We start from the raw sequence: 27,696 nt of genomic DNA on the forward strand, positions 1-27,696 counted from the left end.
TTTCATATCAAGGAAACCACCAAATGAATGTGTATTTGTCCACGGGCACGGACTCCCATCTGAAAATGTCTTGTGCCATGGATCTCAATACCATAATTATTTGTGTTAAAGCTGCTATAAGCAATAATATGTCAACATTTTAATGACCTTTTTATTTTTTATTTGTTTGGTATTCAGACAGCCAGCAATGGGTAGAACGCTCCCAAAAATAATGTAGTCTCTGTGACACATCTAGGGGCCGCAATCTGCATTCAAAGATTTTCCTAGAAGCTTTGTCATTTTTCGACCAATGACAAAGCGTCTAGGAACATCTTTGAATGCAGATTGCGGCCCCTAGATGTGTCACAGAGACTAAATTCTTTTTGGGAGCGTTCTACCCATTGCTGGCTGTCTGAATACCAAAATAATAAAAAGGTCATTCATATTTTGACATATTATTGCTTATATCAGCTTTAAAGGACATTAGAACATTAGTTTTTTTCAACCAAGGTTCATGTTTTAGCTTCACAGGATCATACTGAATGTGAAGGGGGGTACTATAGGAGGCTGCCATACTGTGTGTGAAGGGGGGTACTATAGGGGGCTGCCATACTGTGTGTGAAGGGGGGTACTATAGGGGGCTGCCATACTGTGTGTCGTAGGCTCAAATGGCTCAATACTGCATGTCAGTTTGTCACCTCCCCCTTCAACATTCAATAGATCCTGTGATCTTTTGTGGACAGATGTAATTTTATGGGGTCTAGTGGGACTATAGTAAATAATACATTTTCATTTATTTAATAGCAAAACTAGGACACGTGAGCTTGCAGATCTGCTATTTTCAAATAGCCAATGCATAATATATGTTCTTTTGGGCTTGTTTTCATAGACCGTAAAGGCGCAACTTTGTTTTAAGGAAGTGAGAAAAAAGTAACCTGTGCTTCCAGTGGATCCAGTGTAGTTATTTAATAGTAGGTATATGCTTGTGGAGGTGGATCCTCTGGCTTAGTCTCATGGCTTACGCATGCCTTACGTATGTGATGAAACATTCACAGAGAGAGAGATAACAAGTCACGCAGTTTGGCCGCAAACGAAATATTACACCACAAAAAGGGGGGGGGGGTCATCCCTGACGGCTCCCACCTTATCACCGTCAATGTAAAACAAATACCTGCTTCCACTGCTTGTTTACTACCTGTGCGCGCGTTGTCGTGGCAACGCCCCGGGAGGGCCCCGAGACAAAGGATCCTTGTAGGTACAGGCAGCGACGCAGGCAGCCTGATGAGCCAGAAATTCCATGAGTCAGTGCGTTGCACCATCGTCTCGTTGAGTGACTCGCGGCCGGTTCTGTCAAGTCGTCTTCCAGCTTCGACCTCTCTCTCTCTCTGTCTCTGTCTCTCTCTCTCTCTCTCCGCTTCACGTCATATAACAGTGGTTTTCAAACAGTGGTCCGTGGACCACCAGTGGTCCTTGAGAATGTTCCAGGTGGTCCCCAGCTAAATGATGGAGAGTTGGTAACCAAATGGACCCTTATAGATCTTTAACTCTTGAGAGTGTACATTTTTACGCTCTCAAGAGTTCAATTATTGTTAAAAATCTGCATTACTTAATTTACAAGAAGTCTACACAATAGGGCGAATGTAGAAGAATTGTTATTTTTATTTTGATCAGTGTTTGCCTGTTATCACTGGTAAATCTGGTACCAATCAATGCGAGATAGGATCCGACAGGAAGCACGCACATCTCAAGACATTCTGCAGGTGCTGGTCAAAAATATACGTACAATGAAAAAGGAATGGATGTCATACCTGACGAAGACCCACAGAGGTCAAAACGTTGTAACAAACAAATAAATAAATCTTCCTGGGAGCTACAACTCGGTGTGCGGACATCCATTCCTTTTTCACCAACATCAATGCAGCATGGAATTGTGGACATATTCTTATCCAACGATAACACAATATTCTTTAGTCTTGGGTCTGAGAGGCTAATCAATCAAATGGTGGCCTGTGACTCAATGCCTAGTAAACAATAATGGGCCTTGACATGAAAAAGGTTGAAAACCACTGTAATAGAACATGGCACAGATGGCGAGGATGAGCAGCAAGCGACAAAACGACAAACAATATCGGGGGAGAAGTGCCAGGCTGCTAGAAATCACCATCCAATTTAGTCCCATCAAGTTGAACCCATTTAGACCTGAAGCCGATTGAGGCCAATTACATATAATTTTCAGGGTCCTTGACATGAAATAGTTTGAGAACAACTGACGTAGAAAACTGTCGGTATTTAGAAGACATCTTGTAGAATCGACCTCGGGTCACATGGGTTAACAGTTTTAAAAACGCAGTCCCTCGTTTTGAAGTTTTTCTACGTAATGATTTGCTTCATTGTGTTAACCCATTTTGGGTGGGAACCCCTTTTGGTGTTAGCATTATGTTATACTTTAGCTATTGAAAAATAGCAGATCTACAAGCTCATAGCGCGCCACCGAGTGGCGCGCTACGAGCTTGTAGGTCTGCTATTTTTTTGAAAAATCGAAGAACGACTGACATAGAAACATAGCTTTTTCAGAAAACTGTCAGGATGTAGAAGACATTTTTAGAATCTGATCTCAAGTCAAAATGGGTTAATTCATGGCGCCGTGGCGCAAGAGTGCGTGTAGCCTAGCGAGCCAGATGGTACGCTCTCTGCCTGGCAGCGATTCCATCTCCTCCTGTGACACCCACAGCACGCCGACGTCCCCCGTGTTTTATCACCGCCTCCCGCACATACACACAGAAAGACAGGGCAAAGGCCAAAAGACCCCCCCTCCCTCCCTCCCCTCTCCAAGGATATCAAAAATGCCTGAGGGGTGAAACATTTTCATTCATTAAACTGCACTTTCAAGGGTAGTCGTGTTTTTATTTTGATATCAGTGTCTCCTGTAACTGTTGCTGTTTAGCGACCTTGCATGGCGTGCCTATTGTTGGTGTTTAGATTATGATCAGATTAATATAGGGCTTGTTTGTTCTTGCCATGATTTAATATCAATTGAAGATGTAAATGAATGTGTCTGTCTTTCTACATGGAATCCTAGGGATTTCTTTATCTATATCTATTTTATTTATTTTTTTAATAATTGCATTATTTTTTTAAACTCACATACAGTATGATTATAGTATTGCATACTGTACATACATTAATGCAGTGGACCCCCAAATTGACACTAATTAGCCTGCGGACCCCCATTTGAAAAGATATGACAGGGACCCCCATAAGAAGATTTGTACGGCTCTAGCGGTGATTCTCAGCCCGTTTAATTTCAAGGACCCCCAGTTTGACATCCATATTAGTATACAGACCTCCATTTAATGGGACCACAATTTGTATTGTAAAATCAATCCATGTTAATTTAAATTTCCATTTGTACACTCTCAGAGTTACAGACCCATAAGGGTCCATTTGGTTCCAAACTATAATTTAGCTGGGGACCCCCTGGAACTCCCTCAAGGACCCCTGGGGGGGGGCCCACTTTAGGAACCACTGCATTAATCCATTTTGGGCAGGAACCCTTTTTGGTGTTTCAAGCATTCTGTTATACTTTAGCTATTGAAAAATAGCAGATCTACAAGCTCATAGCACGCCACCGAGTGGCGCGCTATGAACTTGTAGATCTGCTATTTTTGAAAAATCGGAAAAATGCGGCACAAATCTTTGAATAGGTATATATTCTTTCAGAGTGAACATTTATTTTATTTCGACGTCGGGCCTAAATGGGTTAATGCAGTGTTTCTCAAAGTGGGTTCCAGGGATCCTCTGGACTGGTGTACTTGAAGGGGTTTCCACATGGATACTTGTCCCCTCATTGAAATTAAAAAGGTTTTGAGAACCACCGGTATTGTAATGGCATATCAGATGTGAAGACCAGCTCTGACGGTGTAGATAAAACCGGTTCTGGACCGGTTCCAAAATGTGATGGAACATGTTGGATGGAACACGTTGGATCCCATTCCTGATCCCAACCCTCCTACCTACAGGATTCCCACGGTCATGAAAGTCCTGGGGATAAAACGTATATTAACCCATTTTGACCTGAGATCAGATTCTATAAATGTCTTCTACATCCTGACAGTTTTCTGAAAAAGCTATGTTTCTATGTCAGTCGTTCTTTGCTTTTTCAAAAATAGCAGACCTACAAGCTCGTAGCGCGCCACTCGGTGGCGCGCTATGAGCTTGTAGATCTGCTATTTTTCAATAGCTAAAGCATAACATAATGCTAACACCAAAAGGTGTTCCCGCCCAGAATGGGTTAATATATATACTGTATCTATATATCTATATATATATATATAAGCTCAACGTGCTGCAGCGTGATCCTATGCCCTAGGATAGGTGGTGTAGCAAAACATTTGGCACAAAATGTGGAATAGAATTATAGCATTCTATGCTTTATTGTTGCTACACTGCCTGTCTTTGGGCATGATTGCACATAGGCGTAAGAGACTCATTATTGCAATGAATGATCGTTATATAGGCCTGAAAATATAATATTCTGGAAAGGTTTTGGAAATGCATTGGTAAAAATGTGTGGGAACCCTGGTACCTATAGTACTACCCATCCACACCCACTGGTGGACACATTGCTGACCAGGGGTTACCCGACTGCCCATGGCAAGTAAATAAAATGTTCGAGCAAGTGGTGTTTGCTTTCAGGTTGGCCGACGGGCAAGTGCATCTCCATTTAATATTGGCTATTTATGAAGAACAATGCTACCTTTTTACAATTAGCAGTCAGCACTCGTTCTGTTTGTATTTGTTTAAGTGACTGTCGCCACTCGGCAGCAGCTATCGATTAGATGCATCACTAATTAGTTCTACAACTGCACAAATGTAACCTCCCCCGTGTCTCTCCTCTCCTCTCCTCTCCTCTCCCCTCTCTCTCCTCCAGGCACAGGGACGTTCGGCCGTGTCTTCCTGGTGAAGGACAAGAAGAGCCGAGTGTTCTACGCTCTGAAGCAGATGAAGATCCCTGACGTGATCCGTCTGAAGCAGGAGCAGCACGTGCACAACGAGAAGGAGGTGCTCAGCGAGATCAACCACCCTTTCCTCATACGCCTGTGAGTGTCTACGCACGCACGCACGCACGCACGCACGCACGCACGCACGCACGCACGCACGCACGCACGCACGCACGCACGCACACACGCACACACACACACACCATCCTGACCCCACAGTCTGACCCTAACCTCCATGACCACCTCAGACCTGAGGCCGATTCCACAAAAATGCCTTCTAAATCCGTAGTTCACACACTTTCAAGAGTTTTCAAAATTAGCAGTTGTACAAGCTCGCAGCACACTGTGAGCTTGTAGATTTTGCTGTCTTTGAATAGCCAACGGATAACATCTAAAATGACACACAAAGGCACCGTGAACTTGTAGATCTTGTAAATCCAATCCCATGCTTTACACACAAGACAGTTTTGTGAATTGAATCGAAAACCGGCAGAGTCTGAAATTACAATTCAGTTCTGGAAGCCTGCCTGCGGTTTTATTTGCATTTCATTCTCACGTGGCGGCAGCAGCAGCCTGTTCAATCATTTATATATTCTAGCCATTTAAATCTCCAACTGTTGCTACATTTCACCCCCAACGTCAGCCAACAACTGTGCAACGTGCAAACAACTGGGAGTTCAGGTGAGGCCTGGAGGGAGACCTCCAAACTAATGTTGACAAAGTCACCTTGTTAAACATGTGTGAATGTTTAACATTCTCGGTGAATTCATCGAGAATGTTGTTGTTTTTTGGGCGCATTGCTGAGCCAATAATTTGATGATCGTAGAGTCTTCTACTGTATCTCCTATTTACTGTACCAATGACCCCGGTCATCAAATCATTGGCTGAGGAATGCAACAAAAAACAAAAACATCTCCATGAGTTCAAGGCGTGTGTGTACTTCAAGTATCAGCAGACTCTTTGTTGCTGAATAAATGTTTTAGGTCCACACGTCTTGTTTATCGCGTGCCCTCCCTCCACCAACCCCACCGCTGCCAACGGCCTTAACCCATTTCGAAATGTAAAACATTTCTGAAATACCTATGTTTCTATATGAGTGGTGCTCAATATTTCATGTCAAGGACCCCCAAAATCATACGTAATTGGCCGCCGAGCCCCATCTGAAAGCAAAGATTTGAGTTTAAAGCTCTGAAGCTCTGAAAGCATATATTCAAAGATTTGGTAAATGGTAAAATGGTAAATGGTGCATTTATATTAGCCTGGCGCGGCCAGACTCATAGCGAGGGTTCACTGATGTTTCCTCCCCGCATATGCGGGAAAGAATCTTCAGTGAATCCCCGCTATGAGTCTGGCCAAGCCAGGCTACATTTATATAGCGCCTTTATCCAAGGCACTTTACATAGATTACATTACATTCACCCATTCACACACACATTCATACACCGTTGGCGACGGAAGCCATGCAAGGTACCAACCAGCACATCGGGAGCAATTTGGGGTTCAGTGTCTTGCCCAAGGACACTTCGACATGTAGACAGGAGGAGCCGGGATTCGAACCGCCGACCCACGGATTATTGGACGACCTGAGCCACAGTCGCACCACATTTTCACGATTCTTCAAAAATAGCAGGCCTACAAGCTCGCACCGAGCGCCGCGCTATGAGCTTGTAGATCTGCTATTCTTCAATAGCTAAAGTATAACATAATGCTTAAACCCCTTCCCGTTTTCCTTGGCAGGTTCTGGACGCACCACGACGAGCGCTTCCTCTACATGCTGATGGACTACGTTCCAGGCGGCGAGCTGTTCAGCTTCCTGCGGAGCCGCGGCCGCTTCAGCAACGGCACGGGCCTGTTCTACACCACGGAGATCGTGTGCGCCATCGAGTACCTCCACGCCAGGGAGATCGTCTACCGCGACCTGAAGCCCGAGAACATCCTGCTGGACAGCGAGGGACACATCCGCCTCACCGACTTCGGCTTCGCCAAGAAACTCTCGGACAGGTAACCGACACCGGCGCCCTAATTGACACCGTCACTGTAGCGATAGGGCTGTCATTATTGAAACATGTACCGTAAATTGAGGATAAATTGTCGTACAAAATGCTTGCGGTTGATGATGTTTTTGACATTGAACACTCTCTGGAGTGGAACATATGAATACTACTGTATATGTTTTTTTTCTTATTTTGGTTTGTCATCGTACATCATCCAAAAAAAAATATATGTTTGCCTTTTAGCCTTCCTAATCAAAAATTGCACTGGTCAGTTTCTTGACAATTTCTTTTACAAATATACAAGACATTTCTGACATTTAATAATTTTCCAAAAAAGCTCAACACATACACATCACTGCCTGACTCGTTGTAAGCTTTTAGATCTGCTATTTCAGCTTTTTAACTTATTTATGCTTTTTATTATAGTGTATATTTGAAAATGCATGCAAGCATTTTTCAACATGGAAACTATTATGTAAAATAATTACGATAATCTCAAATAATTGCGATTAGACTACTAGCTGTGACAAAAACAAACAAGCGTCAACATTTCTGCAGAGTCACCGTTGGAAGTGTTGCTCGGGGCATAATATGAAGAGAGTGGGGTTACGTGGCACAGGGAACTGGTTTCCTTCCTCTTACTGGAACGGTGCAGGAATTGGAATGGTGGAAATAAATGGTGACACGGTTGGAGCACTGGAAAAAGTTTAAGCCAGCTTCTTCAACATGAGCAGACTCTGCCAGACTGTGTCATCACTGTGTAGCTTCAGCCGGTTCAGTGGTTTCAGTGGAAGCAGGCCTTCCATTGACAATGACTTCTATCAGCATGTCGCTTTGTCGCCAGCTGTGTGAACGCGGCATCAGAGAAAAGACGGCTCACCAAAATGATCTTCTCTACACTCTTGTTTAATTCCCCCTTTTAAACGGTCGATATGCGGAAGTCTCGCTTCCGTCTAAGCGTGTGGAGGTGCATTGTTTTAATTGCATTGCATTTAAGGAAGCGTAGAGGACATGTAACATTGTTTAAAGGTGGCCTTACACTAGCCGATAATCGGGCATTTTTTGACGCTCGGGGGTGCCCGACTCAATCGATCTGCTCGGGGCCGCTCATTGCGCGATCGGGATCGGCCCGATCAACATCAAGAATGTTTGATATTTGCTCTGCCCGCTCCGATTATCCTGTAGTGTGTGGTGCTATCAGATTTCATATTGAAAAAAACGGCTAGTGTAAGGCCACCTTTTAATGAGCATTTTAGGAAGATTAGATGACATGTAACAAGTTCAAATATAGTTTTTAATCACACAATATATTTCTTTGCGGTATGCAGTGGTGTTATTCAGTTATGGTGCCGCAGCGATTTGTTTTCAGCCCGAGCGGCAAACCAGCTGAGAGAGAGAGAGAGAGAGAGAGAGAGAGAGAGGATTTAATTAGTGGAATCATTTGGCGATGTGTTGGAATGAAAACCCTGCATGGCACTGGCGTCTCAGCGGTGCATAATTAAATAATACCCGCTCCAGGGTGTTTGGAAATGGTAGGCGATCAGATCAGCATCTGTGATTGAACTATTGCTTCAATCGACGCTGATAGGGTTTCTTCTGGCACATATTATGTATAAATAAAATAGAGTGTGGAATATAACCAAACCGCCACACTTGTTCTGCTTGCGAGGCAGGTGTATTTTGGTATTTGCTAAAGCAATTGTGGAGGGAGTCCACATGATGTAGCCTAGTCGCTTCTTTTGAGCTTGTTGTCATAGACCTGGTTGATTATTTCAAAATCTGGCAACAATGGTTTGAATCCAAAAAGGGAAGCACGCACATCTCCGAAATTTCTACAGGGGCTGAACAAAAATACGTACAGATAAGAAGTTAGGAAGTCTGCACACCGGTTAAACCGATACAGTTTGGGAGCTCAACACTGGTTTGAAGCCATTAAAGCTATTATTTTATATTGTACAGTGCTCTCCCTCCTCAATTGTTTTTTTCTTTTTTTTTACCCAGGGTAGGAGCTGTGCCATGCCCTGGGTAGCAGCCATGCCCTGCACATAGACACACACAGAGAGACACACACATTAAAACCTGGGAGCTGACCAGTACAACCTCAGTCTTATACTGTTGGCCACTAAAGCAGCTCCACTGGAGCAGTTTTTTTATTCCTTGGCAACGCTACAGGACTCTCCCCATTTTTTTCCTCTGTGGTATTTCAGTTCTTTACATAATTTGGCTCAGCGATAGCGGTGCAGCTGTTAGCTGCTTGAGGGGGACCGCTGCTCTCCTTTTTTATTTTTTTATTTTTTCAAAACCACTGTTTGATGCCAGCGATTAACAAAGCAGCTGTCACCCTCCCACACGGTCTGCCAGAGAGCCCCACAGCGTGTCTGTCTTCCCTCTTGGCGTGTGTCAGTCCTATTTAGACGTCCCTCGTTACTGTAATGGAAAGGGCTTATCCACACCAAGCCTGGCGTCCAGGGACGTGCCGAGAGCGTTACAGAGGCAGGGGCTGAAATAAGGGCACTTTTGGACAAAACTAGCAGATCTACAAGCTCACAACGCATCGCAGCCTGTAGATCAGCTATTTTCGGGGCGCTACCCAGCACTCTTTAGCTAGTGGAGATGCGGTGTAACAAGTCTAACGACATGGATTTCTAAACAAATTTGTTCAACGCAAAATGCTGTGTTCAAGTTCAGGAGACTTCGGAAAAATTCTCCTGAATGCTGCCTTCCGGCATGGCATGGAAAGGAGTGGCATTTGCATTTCTTTCACCATAGTAACTAAATGCTGCATTCGTGGTCTGGAAAGTGCAGTTGTTTTACAGACAGGTAAAAGGGCAGGGGCTGAAGCCCCCGTTGATGTCTATGTGTGCACGTCCCTGTGGCGCTGGGTGGAACTGGTAAAAGGAGAAAAACAACATTTTTACCCATTTAGACCTGAGGCCAATTCTAAAAAAATCTTCTAAATCCTAAAGACCTATGTTTCTATGTCAGTGGTGCTCAACCTTTTTCATGTCAAGGACCCCCAGAAATTTCTGTATTTGGCCGCGGACCCCCATCTGAAAATATGTTGTCGTCGTCGTCCCCCCCCCCCCCCCCCCCCCAGAAGCAAAGATTTGAGTTTAAAAAAAAGAATATACATTAAAAGATTTGTGCCACAGTTTCACGATTTTTCTAAAATAGCAGATCTACAAGCTCGTAGTGTGACACTCGGTGATGTGGAGATCTGCTATTTTTCAATAGCTTTAAAGTATAACATAATGCTTACCAAAAGGGGTTCCCGTCCTGAATGGGTTAAGTAACATTTTTGGCGCTCGGGTGTTGAAGTGGTAAAGTGCCTGCTCACCACAGCAGAGGTTGTGGGTTTGAATCCACCGCCGCGGTGCATCTGGCATTGTTGAGCGTTGATTTGCATTGATTTATTTATTTATTGATGAAATACTTAATGAACATCCTTATGCACACACAGTACAGGTAGTACAGTCAAAGGTTCCGCTAAGAGGATAAGACCCCAGGGGCTTGTTTCCATTGTTGTCCTTTGTATGTACTCAATTCATCAGGCTTATGCAAAGGCTAAACTAATTCAGATAGCATGTCATGTAGACAGATGTCAGGTCATTATTGATCTGGTATCCTTACTATCCTATAGCGTGTGAAAACGTGTACGTCACCAAGAGGAGGGCGGCGTCTGAAAAGCTAGGGACGGCCCTCTCGTGGGCAATAAATTCTAGCCCACATCACTCAGAATAGAGACGGTGGTATGTTTTTGTAAATATCGAGCTCGTTCTTGGCGATAACATAGTGAACAAACACCAGGATGGATAGAAAGAACGTCGGGCCCAAATACATTACAAGGACAAGGAAAATGTTGTGAACAAACACGGCTGTGCTTAGATACTTTGTTGAACGTTATGTCTCTGCGCCCGTGCGCCGATCTAAGCCATTCTACGTCTTTTTGTAAACTCGTCAATCTGGGTTCCTTGATGCTGTCTCCATGCTGCTAAGCTGAACATCTAATACCGTTTTCTGGCTCATTTCCTCGACGTGACCTGCTGTGGCACTTATTTACTGAGCAAGTCTGCACCATTGTGAGGTCAGTTTAAAAAAAGAACGTATACAAGCACACGGATAGTCGCTCAATGTAAACAAACCAGACAAGCCAGCAAGTATGGCGGCCGCTACCACGTGACACATATGTTGACGCCCCCTCCAGGAGATTTTGGTACACCCTATAGTGTTTATGAGTGGATGATAGGTTCTTGGTTTACTTATGATCCTAGATGACTATTTCTATAGATTTGATGTATTGCCTTGTGTTGTCCTTCCTTGAATCCTTACTGTAAATCGCTCTGGATTAAGAGTGTCTGTAAATTGTAATCAGTAAGTAATGCATGAACTACATACAACACGATACAACATATTCTACAAAAACGAACATAATGGAATACATACAGCACATACATACAACTAAGTAGAATCATAACGTATATTATTCACAGAGAAAGTAGCATTTTAAGTTGTTAAACTAATGATTGGCATCAATTCAATGCAGTGGGGCTTTATTGGCATGAGAAAACATTGTTTACATTGCCAAAGCAAACCAATGAAGACCGCCATCAGCCAACATAGTCAAATCTAGTTCAGTGTTGTGTGTTGGTTATTTACTACGCTGGCCTATAGCAGCATGCCGTCGTTTCATCTTCCACTTTATAAAGAACACATCCTCTTCCTCCTACGTTTATAAGTGATCGCACCCAGCTTGTGATCTTTCATCCCTCAGAGCTTTTTGGCAGCCTTTGCGACCTCCCGTGGAGCGTTTTTCCGTATCCAACTCAAACTGATTAAATAAGCGAGTCAGCGACAAACAAAATAATTTGACTTTCATTGAAGCCACTTCACTTGAAGCTAGACGCCAGCCACCGTCACATCGCATCACATCGCCCCCCCCCCCTCCCTTGCCCTCTTCCACCTGGAGATGTGGTGGCATCGCTTTCAAACCCTGTGCCAGTCCGCCAGTATGCCAGTCACGGGGGATAGAAAGCCGCGCAGATGACGCTCAATTTTTAATTGTTGTCTGGCAACACTATCCTGTTCTCTGATTAACTTTTTAGTGAGTCGACTGGCGGGTGGACGCCGGGGAACCTGGGGTGTTTCTTTGTGTGCGTACGACGTACGTGCACTTTCCCAATGCCTTTGCTCATGACAAGACGAGAGATAATGAAAGCACTTCGGAAGTAAAACTGAAGTGACGCTTATCTCAGGATGATCGCAGGAACACCAGACCTATGAATGAAAGATGTGTCTATGAATGAAAGATGACCCGAAATATTCATCCAAAGCACCGCCTGCAACCCCGCTATGATTATTTAAAAACGAGTTACTTTGTAGATTTGGATTATTATTACGAAACCAATTCAGACATACTGTGTGCTATGTATCTATTATACATTTGAAAAGGTGTGCCCAAGTGCCCAAGCCAGGAAAAGAAAGTCACCAGCTACTACGTCACTGACACGCTGCAACACGCTGCAACACACACTGCAACAACACACTAACACGACACAGCCTTACCCTCCGCGTCGATCCACGGCTATCTCCTCATGTCGCGCCGCACGCCCAAACTCAACAACACCCGCGTAAAAACTGTCATTGCACTGCCACTACAGCCGCCTCCCGTCCACACTCACAAACAACATCACTATCAATAATAAACACAAACACGCCACAAGCACCGACACCCCCGCCTAATTTGTTGCCACGTCTATGAAAACAAGCACAGAAAAAATGCCATTCAACACGCTACTTACACACACTACCACTCGCTTACAATTCGCAGACCTGGCAACACTGCATCCCGTGATTCCACTCTTTTCATTGGCTGCGCCGCCAACATTGTCAAACATTGTTGCCACGTCTATGTAAACAAGGCCGCAAACCCTGACTTCCTACAGCCTACAGCCTATACTTTCACACACTACCACTCGCTTACAATACGTGGACCTGGCAACACTACATCACCCCTTCCCAATGGCTCAAAACCCCACCACGTGACCCACGTGTGTTTCGTGTTACCTTTCACACTTCCGGAAACACTACCGGAAGTTACACGGTACACACACACACACGCACACACACACACACACACACACACACACACACACACACACGTGTGTGTGTGTGCGCGCGCGCGCACACACACACACACACACACACACACACACACACACACACACACACACACACACACACACACACACACACACACACACACACACACAGTGTACAGCCTGCCGGAAACCAAAAGTAGAAGAAGACGAAGAACAACAACACAGGTTCTACACTGATTCTAACTTGGATGGAGAGCGCCGCGATTACATACACAGTTACAATCATGCAAACACGACCGCGTCGACACCTGGCGTGGTACAATCGGGACGAACCGACGCGCATATATGGATAACAACAACAACACTACACGCACACGCTGCAACAACGCGCTGCAACACAAAACGTAAGTCACGTATGTAACTATGGTTCTATGAATCCTGGATGACTGCTTAACACTGGATGATTGGCGTCCAGTGTTAAGCAGTCAGTAAGGATGAAATAGAACAGCTGTGTACAACGCAGTGTCACTGCAGACACGTGTGTGTGTGGTGTGTGCGTGCGTGCGTGCGCGGGGGGGGGGATTTTGGATCGCCTCGCGATGCAGCTGAAATGGCACACACACACACACACACACGCCACAAAACGCTAATAATAATAATAATACACAATTACAACACTACACTAATCATAACAACAGTACAGAACAGTACAGTACACATGAGTACAGTACAGAAAGAAAGCTCACATCAGAATATTAATCCATGTAATAATAATAATAATAATAAAACATAATAACACAACACTAATAACTATTATATCAACAGTACAGAGAACAGCACAGTACATCAGAATATTAATCCATGTAATAATAATAATAACAATAAATAAGCACACAACACTAATAACAGTACAGAGAACAGTACAGTACACATGAGTACAGTACAGTACAGTATACTGTTCCTGCGCCTTGCCATGCTCTCTTTCAATCATAATAATAATAATAAATAACAACACTACACTAATAACAACAATAATATCAACAATACAGCGAACACTACAGTACACATGAGTACAGTACAGTACAGAAAGAAAGCTCACATCAGAATATTAATCCATGTAATAATAATAATAATAATAATAATAAATAATAACACAACACTACTAACTATAATATCAACAGTACAGAGAACAGTACAGTACAGTACATCAGAATATTAATCCATGTAATAATAATAATAATAAAAAAACACTAATACAACAGTACAGAGAACAGTACAGTACAGTACACATGACTACAGTACAGTACAAAGACTTACAGTACAGTACAGTACAGTATACTGTTCCTGCGCCTTGCCATGCTCGCTTTCATACGCACATACACAAAACCAAACAGGGCCACTCAGCCAGCTTGGCAACTTTGCGCTTTCCAAGCAAATGCATAAATGAAAACATCATGGGTTGCCATTGCCTTCTTCCCATTTGCGACGCATCGCGTTAGGATGAGCGGGCCGAAGGCCCGCGAAATTCTAGTGTATGTACATTGGCAATTTCAAAATTGACTACCTACAAGCGCTGTGAGCTTGTAGATATTTTGAAAACATCGAACATTCTGCATAATGTGTAATTTTTATATATTTAATTATAGTTTTTCTTTTTAGATTATTTTTTTGTATTTTCTGCCTTTATTGATGGATACAAGTGAAGATTGACAGGAAAGGAGGAGGGAGAGAGACGAGGGGAGACATGCAGCAAAGGTCGCAATGAGCGGGACTCGAACACGCGACAGGCCAGAGGGCCAACCCATTTAATTATAGTGTGATGCCAATACTTTTGTACTTTTGTACTTTTAGTTCTCAAGTAAACTTAATGTAGCGGCTACTTAGTACTTCTTCCACCACTGAACCGATTGGTGGTTCGGCTAAGGAGAGCTTGGCTCCCGCCATGCATGTCCAATGGGAGAAGGATGTTCTTCGGAGAGAAGAAGGAACGATGGATGTTTGGGTGGGAAGGAGAGGGGTGAGATGGCGGTCGAAGAAATCGAGGGAATTACCACCCCCCTGCCCCCCTCCCCCGAGGACCCCCCTCCCGAGGCACCACGTCGAGTCTCAAGGACAGAATTCCCCCGATTTGTGTCATTCAATCTGAATTAGATGTACGCCAAGGCTGACCCCTGCGCTGACCTCAGCGGAATTGGAAAGTTTGCCCCCGAGAGAGAGACAGAGAGAGAGAGAGACAGAAAGAAAGAGAGACAGCAGAGAGAGAAATAAAGTGGGAAAAGAGAGAGACAGAGATGGTGTCTATATCATCAGTGTCACGTCCAGCCTACCCTCACACGAGGCATTTCTCACGAGAGCTCGGTCCAACCGGTGACATGTAAACACAATGTAGTAAGATTACATCCCCCCAACACATACACACACGACACGATGGAAAGTGAAAACCAGATGGGGAGCAGATATGTCTCTGATGTGCAAGTGACCCACTTATATAAATGGAGGGCAGCGGAATTGCCTGAGACGGAGGGGGGGGGTGTTCGGAGACAAGTACTTGGTTCAGGCTGCAGCCTGTTTCAGGAGATGGGTGGGGGAGGTGGGCAGGGTGGGTGGGCTTCAAACAGTTGTAGCTGCAGCCCCTGCACTCCACACACTGCACAACAGTGACCCCTGCTGTGTGAACGTGGGACTTTATGTTCACCACTTCATCCTCTGATTGCCCCCCCAGCACCTCTCTCTCTCTCTCCTGTCATTTCCATGCAAATGAAGCGTCGTCACGGCAACGCGCAGAGCATCGGGGGGGTGATTATCCATAGCAGGTGATATCAGTGACAGACACTCAGACAGTGAAGAGGGCTCTTCATCAGGATGTTCACTCTGGAGGGTTCTAGTGCTACGTGAGGGGGGAACAAAAGTGATTGAAATCAGTTTCAATCACCGTTTTCATTTTATATATACTGTATATGTTAGTTTACATAACTAACTAACCTTTTATATAATGTCTGTCACTGATGTTATGTAAAATATATATGTATATACAGTATATATAAAAAACAGTCTCCTCAGTCCTCAAGCTGATTAGAAGGACAATATCAGTCGGCAGAACCAAGGACGAGTGTTTTCAATTAATCGAACGTGGTTAAAAAGGAGTTTGAAGTTACTAGGCAGTAACGTGGCAGTGAGCCGATAGGAGCGAAAATAAAAGCCTGGGTACCACCGAGGCTAATGGTAGAGTGGCCCGTAGAGTGGTTCCCATGCCAGTTCCACCCCGGGCTGCCCCAGAGTTAGTGTCGAAGTGTCCTTGAGTAAGACTCTGAACCCCTAATTGCATGCTCCCGATGTGTGTGTGTGTGTGTGTGTGTGTGTGTGTGTGTGTGCGCGCGTGCGTGTGCGCTTGCGTGCGTGCGCGCCGAATCAAGCAACTGTGGTGAAACACGAAAGCCTGAGTAGTTAAAATGACCCCAAACATATTTGAAAGTGAATCTATCTATCCATCTATAAGTTGAGACGTGGCAGGTGGAATGGTACGGGTCCCTCCCGACCCACCAGTGTAACTGGAGACCCCCTGTCCACCCTTTTTTTTACGGCATGAGGGATGGGAAACGCAGGCTGGGAATTATCGACGATCAAAGGGACGACGTCAATAACATGCAGATGTCACACAGCAGCTGGGTGGAAAACAGGGGCGGGGCAACCTGATTCATTCAACGGGCAACCTCGGTTTAGACATGTGACAAAATATACTAATATTATTGTCAGGCAGAAACCTCTCATCTGCATGTTTTTTCATAAATTATGTCCTACTTGAAGGGTTCTCAAAGTGGGGTCCAGGTACAGTGTTCCTTGAGAGGGTTCCAAATGAATCCTTATAGAGAGTGTGTACTGGAACCAAATGGACCCAGAAGGGTACATTATTAGTTCCATTTGTACACTCTCAGAGTTATGCGATTCTGATGAGTACCCTACCTGATCATATACTACGGCATCACACAAAAGCATCAAAAGTAGCAGATTTACAAACTTGGAAATGTGGCACAAAGCGACGCAGTTCAAGTTTGTAGATGTGCTACTTTTGGATTTGAATCCTGAAAAGTAACAGTTTTGGACATATGACGTTTCCATCCAACAGCAGCGGTATATAACATACAGTTTGACGGTAATCAATGATTACGACTCGAGTAGGTCATTGTGACTCAAAACGTCTCCTCTTCACAGTAACTGGTGACTGCCTGCTCACTTCCCGAGTAAACATCAACTGTTCATCTTTAACAGTATTAAGGATTGGCAGATGCTGCTTTGTGCAGACTGCCAGGCAAATGTGATCATTACGTTTTATTTCTTCACTGATCCGATGTTCTTAGTTCTCATTATGTTTTATTTCTTCACTGATCCGATGTTCTTAGTTCTCAGTCGGCATGACTGATTTGAGTCATTTTGACTCTATGGAAGCCAGCATGTCGTCTATGGAAGCACGTTGTGCACAGACAGCAGCACATCTACACGCTCACAACAACACGTTGTGCCTGCAACATGTTGTGACCCTGTAGATTTTGGTTATTACAGTAGTTATTTTAAGTATTTGAGTAGTACTTGAGTATTTGAAGTAGCAGTAGAAAAGAATACATAGCCAAAAACTATAATCAACTAGGTGCTCAATGGAGGTGTAGAAAAGTTTAAAAGGTAGACTGGTGCTTCAAAGATCAAAGGGACTGCTGAAAATTCAGATGAAAAGCATCCGAGCACTCAGAAAAGTTAGACGGTGGACATAAAATCAAGGTACTTTATTAATATAGTTAAAACGTAAATGTTCAGAAGCATCTTCCATTGAACATGAATGGTCTCAGAAATGTCATTAAAGCAAAAGTTAAAGCCTCAATCTGCAACTTCTTCATCTGGTTGGCTGTATGTAGAAACATAGGTTTAGAATGATAATAATTTATACCAACATAGGTTTTGAATGATACCTAAACCATCATTACACTCATGAAAATGGCTTTATTCCATGGGACCGTTTTTTCAGTGATCAGATGTGTGTATTCAGCCTGGTAATGTTGTAATGATACAGGTATGAGCGAGTTAAGTCATTGACTGCCAGAGCTAAAACATCGGGCTCCATTTTCGTCATCGCTAAACCCCTTATCCCTAAACTTCTTTGCCTTTTTACTATTTTGAAAAATATTTTCAAATAGTTCAACTAGCCAATCTACATTGACACATTGTGAGCTTGTAGACTGGCCACTTTGACTGTTCAAAAATGTTTTGCAAAATAGTAAAAAAAAAAAGGGCAAAGAAGTTTAGGGATAAGGGGTTTAGCGGTGACGGAAATGGAACCCATCGTCTATAGATGCCCTTTGCCAATGATACAGCAGCTGGAAGATTGTCATCTACCAGTAGATTACAAAGGCTGTGCAGGTAGATCACATGACGTGCCCCTAAAATATATATATCATTCAAAAATAAAGGGAAAATAGGAACCTGCCACTTGAATTAAGGTGACTTCATTGATTGACATCAAATTGGGCCTGTCTCAATGTGGGTCATTGAGTGCATGCATGCACCTGCGGGTAATCAATGACAATGAATGAACCTGCACGTAGTTAGTGAATAAACGAGACTTTTCCCCTTCTCACTGCCAAGCTACACCAGGCTTTTCTCGCGCGTTTAATTTAGGTCCATTCCTATTTAAAAAAACGCACGCGCGGGCCGCGCGTTTAGGCACGCGCAAGAAAAGCCTGGTGTAGCTTGGCCGTCAGTCAGAAGCGAAGTGTGCTCAGTGACAGTCCAGTTCACATAGAGCTGTTGCTCCAAAAGTTGTGCTCAAGTTTATCTTCAGTGTGTGTGGGTTCATGCAAAATGTAAGTTCTGTGTTTACTATTCAAATGCCGTTTATTTATGTAGCCTTACCTATCGATCGTGGAATGTGCTCTTTGATGTCGTGCTTTGTAACGCTGTTTGAGTGTTTGTGCACGTCGGCAATGGTGTTTGTTTGACAGTAGCACGACGGGAGCGAGTGTTTCTTTGTTTCTCTGTATGTAACTATAGGAATGGAGGTTGGTTTTATTATAAGTGCATTGATGCATTGCTTATATTTACACTGCAAGAGACTGAATGCTGATGTTTATTTCATAATGTAGGGCAGGCCCTATATTGTTCCACAGTTTGTTGTAAGACATTATGTCTAGATTAACAATGGGCACTAGGCTTAATTCATAGGCAACGTAGTTCATTCTTAATTAGATATGTTTGCAATAATTAATGTTGTATGCATACTGATATGTTTTATTTCATTATAAATGTGTAGCGCATATACAGTAGCCTAATTCAAGATGTCCAGTGGGCAGGCATGATGCCTTTGTCAGATGTGTTATTGGTTACTGTAATTATTATCTCTGTATCATTGCAGACACCACACATAAAAGGAAGTGTTGTGTTGTACTGTACTGTACTGTGCTGTGCTCAGCCAAGCCTAAGGCCCTGTACACACATATCAGACGAACATGCTCTGTGCCGTCCGTGTTTCATGGCCACCTCAATGCTTTTCCAATGGAAGTCACGTGGTTTGACCAACACTTGTGTTTGATGGATGGTGGGGGAGGATGGATGTGTTTGTTTTTTTTGTAACGCCAGCTCCGCTATTCCAAAGCTGCTTCAGGTACATATTCAGCTATTAGTGTATATTTTTGTCTTACACAAACATTAAATTCCCATTGACAATGAATGGAGAATTTACGTCATATGTGGACGAGCAAATCGGCTATTTTTGTCAAATCGACATGTTAGGGCATGATGATGTACGATGATAAGAGCACCCCTCACCTTAGCCTGGCTAATAAGCCAGACTAATATCACACAACACTGTCGCGGTATATCAGTCTGGGCTGGCTCCACTTGGATTTCATTTCCCGGGGAACATTTTCTCTTCGACGCAATTGGTCAGAGCTACTGTCAGTCAAAGGTCTCAAGCATTGAACGTCACTGTACCAAAGCCCGCCTATATTGCATACCGTGTCCCGATTGGTCCGACCTGTTCTCTGCTGTAGGAAAGAGGCGTGCTACTGAGCCTCGCCAGACCGTAATCCGCTGGTAGGCAACTTTTTTTTTGCCAACGGCTGATTCGGTCTGGTTTATTAACCAGGCTACCCTCACCTCACCCAGGTGTGATTTGAAACTATTTTCAGCAATGGTATAATCATTTTTAGGGTGGGTAGATCTTGTTGAGCTGGTCATTTTGAAAGTGCGGGCACCCCTGCAGTAGAGTCTTGTTGAGTCGATTATCGCCAATATCCATTCCATATGGGCAGTTGAATGTGGCTTGTTTTCGTCCAAAAAACACCAGAAAGCAGAGAAATTTTTTGTATAAAACAGCTGGAAAATATTGTGATCACGAGATTTCTGGATGTACAGTACACTTCTTCTATGCGTTGATCCTGGGATCATTCTCCTTCTCTCTCTCTCTCTCTCTCTCTCTCTCTCTCTCTCTCTCTCTCTCTCTCTCTCCCTAGGACATGGACGCTGTGTGGCACGCCCGAGTATCTGGCCCCCGAGGTGATCCAAAGCAAAGGTCACGGCCGGGCGGTGGACTGGTGGGCCCTGGGCATCCTGGTGTTCGAGATGCTGGCCGGGTACGTACCGTTACCGTGCTTACTGTATGTCCTCCCTCTCCCTCCCGCAATGGTGGAAAACGTATTTGCACTCCCAAAAAACAGATCTACAAGCTCACAATGCATTGCATCGCGACGCATTCTGAGCTTGTAGATCGGCTATTTTCAAATGTATAGGGTTGAAGTGGTTACTGTATGTATATTTGTAATAATATTCACAATCTACAAAGTTACTAGTGACTCAAAGTTTTCAAATAATCTACAAAGTTACTATAGTGACTGAAAGTTTTAAAATAATTGTAGTGGAGTAGAAAACTGGAAATACTCCAGTAAAGTAAAAAATACCTCAAAAGTGTACTTGGTTACTTTACACCACTGCCTCCCCCTCCCACCCTCAGAGTTGGACCACCAGGGGGAGCCCTCCTCCACCACAGCAACCTGTGGCAGTGGACTAAAGTTAGTCAGACAGTCACCCACTGATTTCAGTCATTTGGATTCCATCTAAGCCATGCATGTCTTCTGTGGCAGTCGTTCCCAAAGTGGGGTCCGGGGACCCCCAGGGGTCCTTGAGGGAGTTCCAGGGGGTCCCTAGCTAAATGATAGTTTGGAACCAAATGGACCCTTATGGGTCTGTAACTCAGAGTGTGTACAAATGGAACCACAGGTACCCTAACAGGTCCATTTGGTTCCATTTGTACACTTACATTAACATTGATTTTGCAATATAAATTGGGGTCTCAGAGATAGAAATGCCATTAAATGTAAATGTAATGTCTGCAATGTACTCCTTGTTGATTAGCGCAAGCGCCGTGCCGTTCACTTCCTTGTTTGCGGCTCTAAAAGAATGGCTCGTATCTCCTAATCTAGGGAACTCTCCATGGTTTTGACCAGACGGACAATGTTTTGTCTTAATTTCTGACTTCAGCATGCCTCGTTTGGAGAGACTTTAGCGTGACCAGCGTGCGGTAAGAATGAAAGATTATGCCTCCCGGTTTTGGGGGGGGGGAACGGAAGACGGGGCTTTTCAGAGTAAAATCTGCCATATCTGCGTGGCATTCTAGAGCTTATATTTTGAAAGATGCTGGCGGCATCTGTTGTGTTCATATTTTCATATTGCGTTTATGTATGGGGGGGGGGGGGGGATCTCCTTTTGCTTTAATCCCTAGACTGCATTGTGCAACAGGGAGAGCGACACTCCAGGCAATTGGATTTGACAAGGGTAGCGTCGGGGAGCGTGGCCGATCCGTCTCAATAGACGCGAGGTCGCACGGAAACGGAGCAGGCCCACTGTCTCTGCTGCTGTGTGGCTGTGTGTGCATGTCTTTCTGTCATCCACGGGTGGAAAAAGTAGAGTCCGGAATTATTGGTATCAAAAATACTTAAATGTACCAAACGTAGAAAGCACTCATTATGTAGAATTTCCCAAGTTTGCAAATTAACCAAAGTAAGTGGTTACAGTACATGTAAGTGGCGTAAAAGTACAGTATTTGGATCCGAGATGTAGTGGTGTACAAGTAAAAGTATTGGAAATTGGAATTACTCAAGTAAAGTATGAATCCCTCAAAATTATACGTATACAGTACTTAAGTAAATGTACTTAATTTCTTTCCAGCACTGCTGTCGTCTCATGTAGAGCAGCTGAGCTCCGGCTAGATGACTGAACCCCCCCCCCCCCCCTCTGAAGAGAGAGTTGTGACAGAGAGAGTTGTGACATGCACCGTGTCAACACTCCGCACGCTCGACTCGAGGGGGGGAAAAAACGTAACTCTCGTGGGATGCAGAGGAAGTTGACTGGAGCAGAGAGAATGTGTCATGTACCGTATAGCAGCCCGTAGTGAGTCCCAAGGGATTCTTCTCATCCACGTAGCCTAATATCACCATGGGAATCCTCATCTGTCGGTGTAAGAGGAACCGTATCTCTCCCTGGGGTCCGCTCGTAATTTCCGACCTCCCATCATTCCCCACATACCGATAGGCATGCAGACAAACGTTATGGTTATTATGGTTAAGCTCCAGAGTGAGAGCCGACCTGTAATGTTCCAAAATGTTGGTTCCATTTCTACACTCTCAGAGTTACAGACCTATAAGGGTCCCATTTGTTTCCATTTCTACACTCTCAGAGTTAGACCTATAAGGGTCCATTTGTTTCCATTTGTACACTCTGGGAGGTACAGACCTGTCAAGTGTCCATTTGGAACCCCCTCCCCCCCAAAGAATCGTGAGTGGTCCCTGGACCCCCACTTTGACATCTACTTGTGGGGTTGGATAATGTATCAGGCATTCAGAGAGAGAGGGGGGGGAATATAGAAACTACTCGGTTCCCATAGCCTTTGTCCTACTTTATGACTTACTATTCCATAATGCTCAATCATTCTGTTTTATCTGGAAAGGGAACAGGCTCGGCCCCACCTAAGGCTCTGGCCACAAGATATTATTCCCAAAATATCGAACAAAGCGCCGGCCATCTGTGGCCCAGCGCAAATGTTGCTCATATAGCGTATCATTACATCACCAGCCAGCTGTACTATTAGGTAAACAGGTGCGTGTGTGTGGAATATAGGTCCCAGGTGTGGAAGTAATCCAACAAAGGGCCTCTCTCTCACTCACACACACACACACACACACACACACACACACACACACACACACACACACACACACACACACGTCTATGAACATTCATGGCAGCCTGCCACATCGGTAGGAAATGCAGAAGGCTGTGTTGGATGCCAAGTGCAGAGGGAACGCCTCTGCTGGGTTAGAGGTATTATTTTGTTCTAGGCACAGTCATTAAATAGCGAACAACTCAATCACCTGCAGAAGGTATAGAGCATGCAGTCGATCACATCTCCTGCCTGCAGGCGCACTATATCCTGCCTGCGGCACGTGATGCGTTCGTCTCAGCGGAAGGTACAGCGTTGCATCATGATATCCTCCAACGTGCAGCTGCAGTGTGTGTGATGTGATGTATTTTGGCTGTTCTCCACCATGAAGGGCAAAACTAGAACCGATCCTTGAGCTGAAGCTTTACAGAACCTGTGAAGTTCTGTGATGGTTCTTATTGATTGGTTCTATTATAAACACAACCCATCCCTTAAGGGAGAGGGGGGGGGGGGTACACTGATCTCTAAGCTTGCAAGGCGTTACGACGTGATGCATTGTGAGCTTGTAGATCTACTATTTTTTGGAAACATCCAAAAAAGTCTAAAGATTTTTGCACACTAGTGCGTTTTTTCGACCAAATATCGGAGCTAATTTCGGAGGAAATTAAAAATGAAATCAACCTCACTTTATGTCAATCACGTTTCCACACTGCTGCCGTATATTTTGTCTGTATACATTTTTTTCTAGTGGGGTGTTGGTGACAGGCTGACAGCTACTGTAGTGATAGCCTACTACTTTCGGATCCGCAAAACGCAGCGAAGAAAACATATACCAGTGTGCAACCACTTCTGAATTCCCTGAACTCAGGCCTGGTAGTGAGCAGGGCCCATATGATATGTTCTGAGGACCGTCCTTATCTGAAACCGAGCCAGCCAGAACCTGTGAAATCCTTCTCACTTTACGTTCTTGTAGCTGAAAAGAGACCCATTAGTCTCGTCAGAAGTTGGAGCATGCGGTCGATGGCGCCGTCCTCCAGCCTGCGCCTTCGTCTCATCAGCGTGCCGGGAGGGGGAAGACGGACAGCGTTTTTTTAAGTGTCAGTCCAGAGGGCCACCCGATGTCTGTTCTAATCCCATAGCAACCCACAGTAGGCACAGCTGTAGAACGATGTCAACGATGTGGTGGCACGTGGCTAAACACTTTGGGAAAACCCCCCACCCTCCCTCCCTCCCTCCCCGGACCTGTGTCCTCAGGTGTCAAAGTAATGGGACCTCTACACACGTGTGGCTGCCCTCCACCATGCCCCCATCTTTCTTTTTTTTCTTCTTTTTAATGTACTGGTAGGAAAAAGGTAGCGTGACCTCCGGTAGACGGAAGAATGTGACCTCCTTGGAGGGAAAGTTTGGGTGCGTGTGAGCGTGCGTGCGTGCCCGCATGTGTGTGTGTGCACGTGGGGGTGGGGGGGGTTTTGAAGTGGTTCCTGTCCTGGTAATGTAGGGCGAGGTACCGCCATACCCCCGCCCTCCCCATCCCAAATTCCCGGTCCCAGAACAAAGAGCTCCCTTTTTCATAAAAGCCTCAACCTGACTGCATCTCGCCCCGCTTATTCTGGTCAAAGGTGCCCCTCTCAAGAATGTAACGGCTGCTTCTCAAAAAGCCAATGGATGGATGGATGGCGGTGTACCTCTCTGCTTCCTGGTAGTGCGGGGGAGGGGGGGCTGCGAACGGATCCCAGGGCCCCCCCTCCTGTGGCGTGCTTGAGATAGCGTCACAAAACGCAGCTCTGGCATGTGTGTGTGTGTGAGTGAGAGAATGATTACATGACTTAAGGTCTTCCTGTAAGTAATTCTACCTTTTAAGGGAACGATTTCCTTCTGTGAAAACCAACCACTCTGTGAAAACCGTGCGTGCGTGTGTGTGCAGTGTGTGTTGCGTGTGCGTTGCGTGTGCGCCTGCCTAATCCAGGGAGTATTGTGAGGAGCAGGATTAGCCATTCATGCTGGGTGTAATGGCTTGTTACTTCCACAGGCGGTCCATTGTCTCTACGTTAACCTGCACAGTGCATTGTTTTAGGGGACACTTCATTCATTGGCCCTGCACAATCCCCCTTTCCTCTTATGTAACCCAGGAAAGAGGTTCCATCTCTCTATCGCTCTCTCTCTCTGTCTCATATTTTACGATTCAGGAATTTAGATCCAGAGATCCAGAGCGATTCACAGTAAGCAAGGTTAACAGATACATAAAATGCACAGTGTAGTACCTCAGTAATCCAGGATCACAGGTAAACCTACAGTATACACAGTAGCATCAGTCCAAACATTGTATCATTGTAAATATAAATGTGTACATGCATCGGAACTATAGGATGTCAGCCAGGTCAACAAATACACCTGGCAAGCAACATGCCATCTAAATCAGTTTTCTCTTGCTCTCATTCTCTTGCTCTCATCTCTCGTCTTCTTCCATATCTATTTTTCTTGTTTGTTTTTTTCCTTTCTTTCTTTTTTCTTTTATCTTTTCAGTTTCTCTCTCCCTTCTCTTTTTCACTTTCTCTCATCGTTCTCTCTCTCTCTCTCTCTCTCTCTCTCTCTCTCTCTACACATAAACCAATCTTCCGTATTGGAGGTGGAAGCAAGGTGATGCATGGTAGCAATTTTCCAAACGGATCTTGGCTTCCAGTGGTATTTAGGAAAAAGCCGGGGCCGCTTCGCCTTGGGTTCAGTCAGGCCAGCTTTGGATGATTAGCGGGGCTGGCGGGAGGGGAGGGGAGGAGAGGGGGGAGGGAGGGTGTCTTTTCTGTCTCTGTATCTAAAGCCCAATTTATACTGTGTCGTATGATGTTGTCGCACACCGAAAATAGCCCTGCACCTTTAAACTCACAAACGTGTGACCGTTGCGGCATCAATGGTTCTCAAACGTGTTCATGTCAGGGACCCCAACAATTATTGTAGACTGAAGCAAAGATTTTAAATCTAAAGTTAAAATCTAAGTAAAAATAAATAAATAAAAATCAAGGACACTTGCGGGTCCCCAGACCCCACTTTGAGAACTGGATTGAATGGGTTAAAGGTCTACGTCCCAGAAGACTTTGAGGGGGGGGGGGGGGGGGACTCCATTTTAGTAATAATGTCTCTCGACGCCAATTTAGATTCTTCAACACCCCCGGAATCAATCTTGTGGATTGACTAAATTCAAATGAAGTTGAGCCTTGCCTGCCCAGACCTTCTAAGCTCTACTCTATAGACACTAATCAGCCAGGGTTGTATCACACATGGACCCCATTTAAGTAGATTTATTTGGTTTCTTAAACGGGACTTTTCTCCCAATATCTTACAGTTTGAAATGACTGCTATCATCATACACATAGCATAAACTAGTCAGTCATAGGCTGAAACACAGACAAGGCACAACATGTCGTGATGTGCTCATGTGACGTGTCGTAAATTGGTAGAGCTTTTTTATTTATTTATTTTTATTGTTTTGATTATATTCCCAAGGGGACACCACCAGGTTCAAAGTGGTAAATGGTCTCGAAACCCAGAAGTGATGTTGCAATCCATAAGAGAGAATCAATAAGGTTTATAATTGATGTCTCAACCATGGAATTAAGAGGTCATTAATATGTTGTTGGTTTTTTCTTTACATGTTAATTGCGTGTGTGGTTCACAAATTGTAAAAAACAATGGATGTTCATTATTAACATTATCCGAAACTCCACGTAAAGATCCCCCCCCCCCCCCCACACACACACACACACTAACAAACATCCATCTCTGTACAGCTCCAAATGTGGTCGTAGGATTTTATTTGTATTTCTTTGGTTCGATTATTTTTCTCTGTACAATGGAACATTGTGACTGAATTGAGGGGGAAGCAGGCTTGGCTCAGTCCCACTGGTGGAAAGTAACTAAGCGTACCATTTTATTTTTATTTTATTTTATTTATTTGCTTTACTTGAGTATTTCCAATGTTCAGTAGTTTTACTTCTACTCCACTATAGAACGCCGAAGTCCTGACGTCATTAACAATAACATGGGGTCATCTTAAAATTGTTTCATATAAGCATTGTGGTCCAAAAATAAACAAGCTGTCTCAGCGTTATTGTCAGGGAGGTGTCTCTGTATCGTTTGCGACAGTCAGTCACTGAGTCATATGTAACCAATTCAGTAGCAGTAACAATAGAGTTTTCTCTCAGTCAGTTGATTCTTCATATCCATGAGTGAAACGGCCGGGATGACATGTTTATTTTTCAAACACAGTTATTATATGAGGCGATCTAAAATCCCCCTATGGGGATTAAAATAAAAAGTACATGAACCCGTGGATTTGCGCCCTCTACCGATATTGACGTCAGACTTCGGTGCTCTATAATCTAGGAGGCAAATATTTGTACTTTTTTTATTCCACCACAATTATTTGAAAACTT

At 44.3% G+C, this 27,696-nt stretch overlaps 1 protein-coding gene across 2 annotated transcripts in view; it reads left to right on the forward strand.

Annotated features, from left to right (window-relative positions):
- Window positions 1–27,696, forward strand: part of prkx (protein kinase X-linked) — a 57,244-nt gene that overhangs the window by 11,238 nt on the left and 18,310 nt on the right. For both annotated transcript variants that reach the window (XR_013789149.1, XM_079495526.1), the window contains exons 2-4: window positions 4,910–5,078; window positions 6,717–6,980; window positions 20,568–20,687. Coding sequence is in view for 1 of the 2 variants with exons in the window: in XM_079495526.1 (XP_079351652.1) it covers window positions 4,910–5,078; window positions 6,717–6,980; window positions 20,568–20,687 (553 nt within the window). In the remaining variant the exon portion in view is untranslated. The remainder of the gene's footprint in view (window positions 1–4,909; window positions 5,079–6,716; window positions 6,981–20,567; window positions 20,688–27,696) is intronic.

Source organism: Electrona antarctica (assembly GCF_951216825.1).
Source record: "Electrona antarctica genome assembly, chromosome: 24".
NCBI lineage: Eukaryota > Metazoa > Chordata > Actinopteri > Myctophiformes > Myctophidae > Electrona > Electrona antarctica.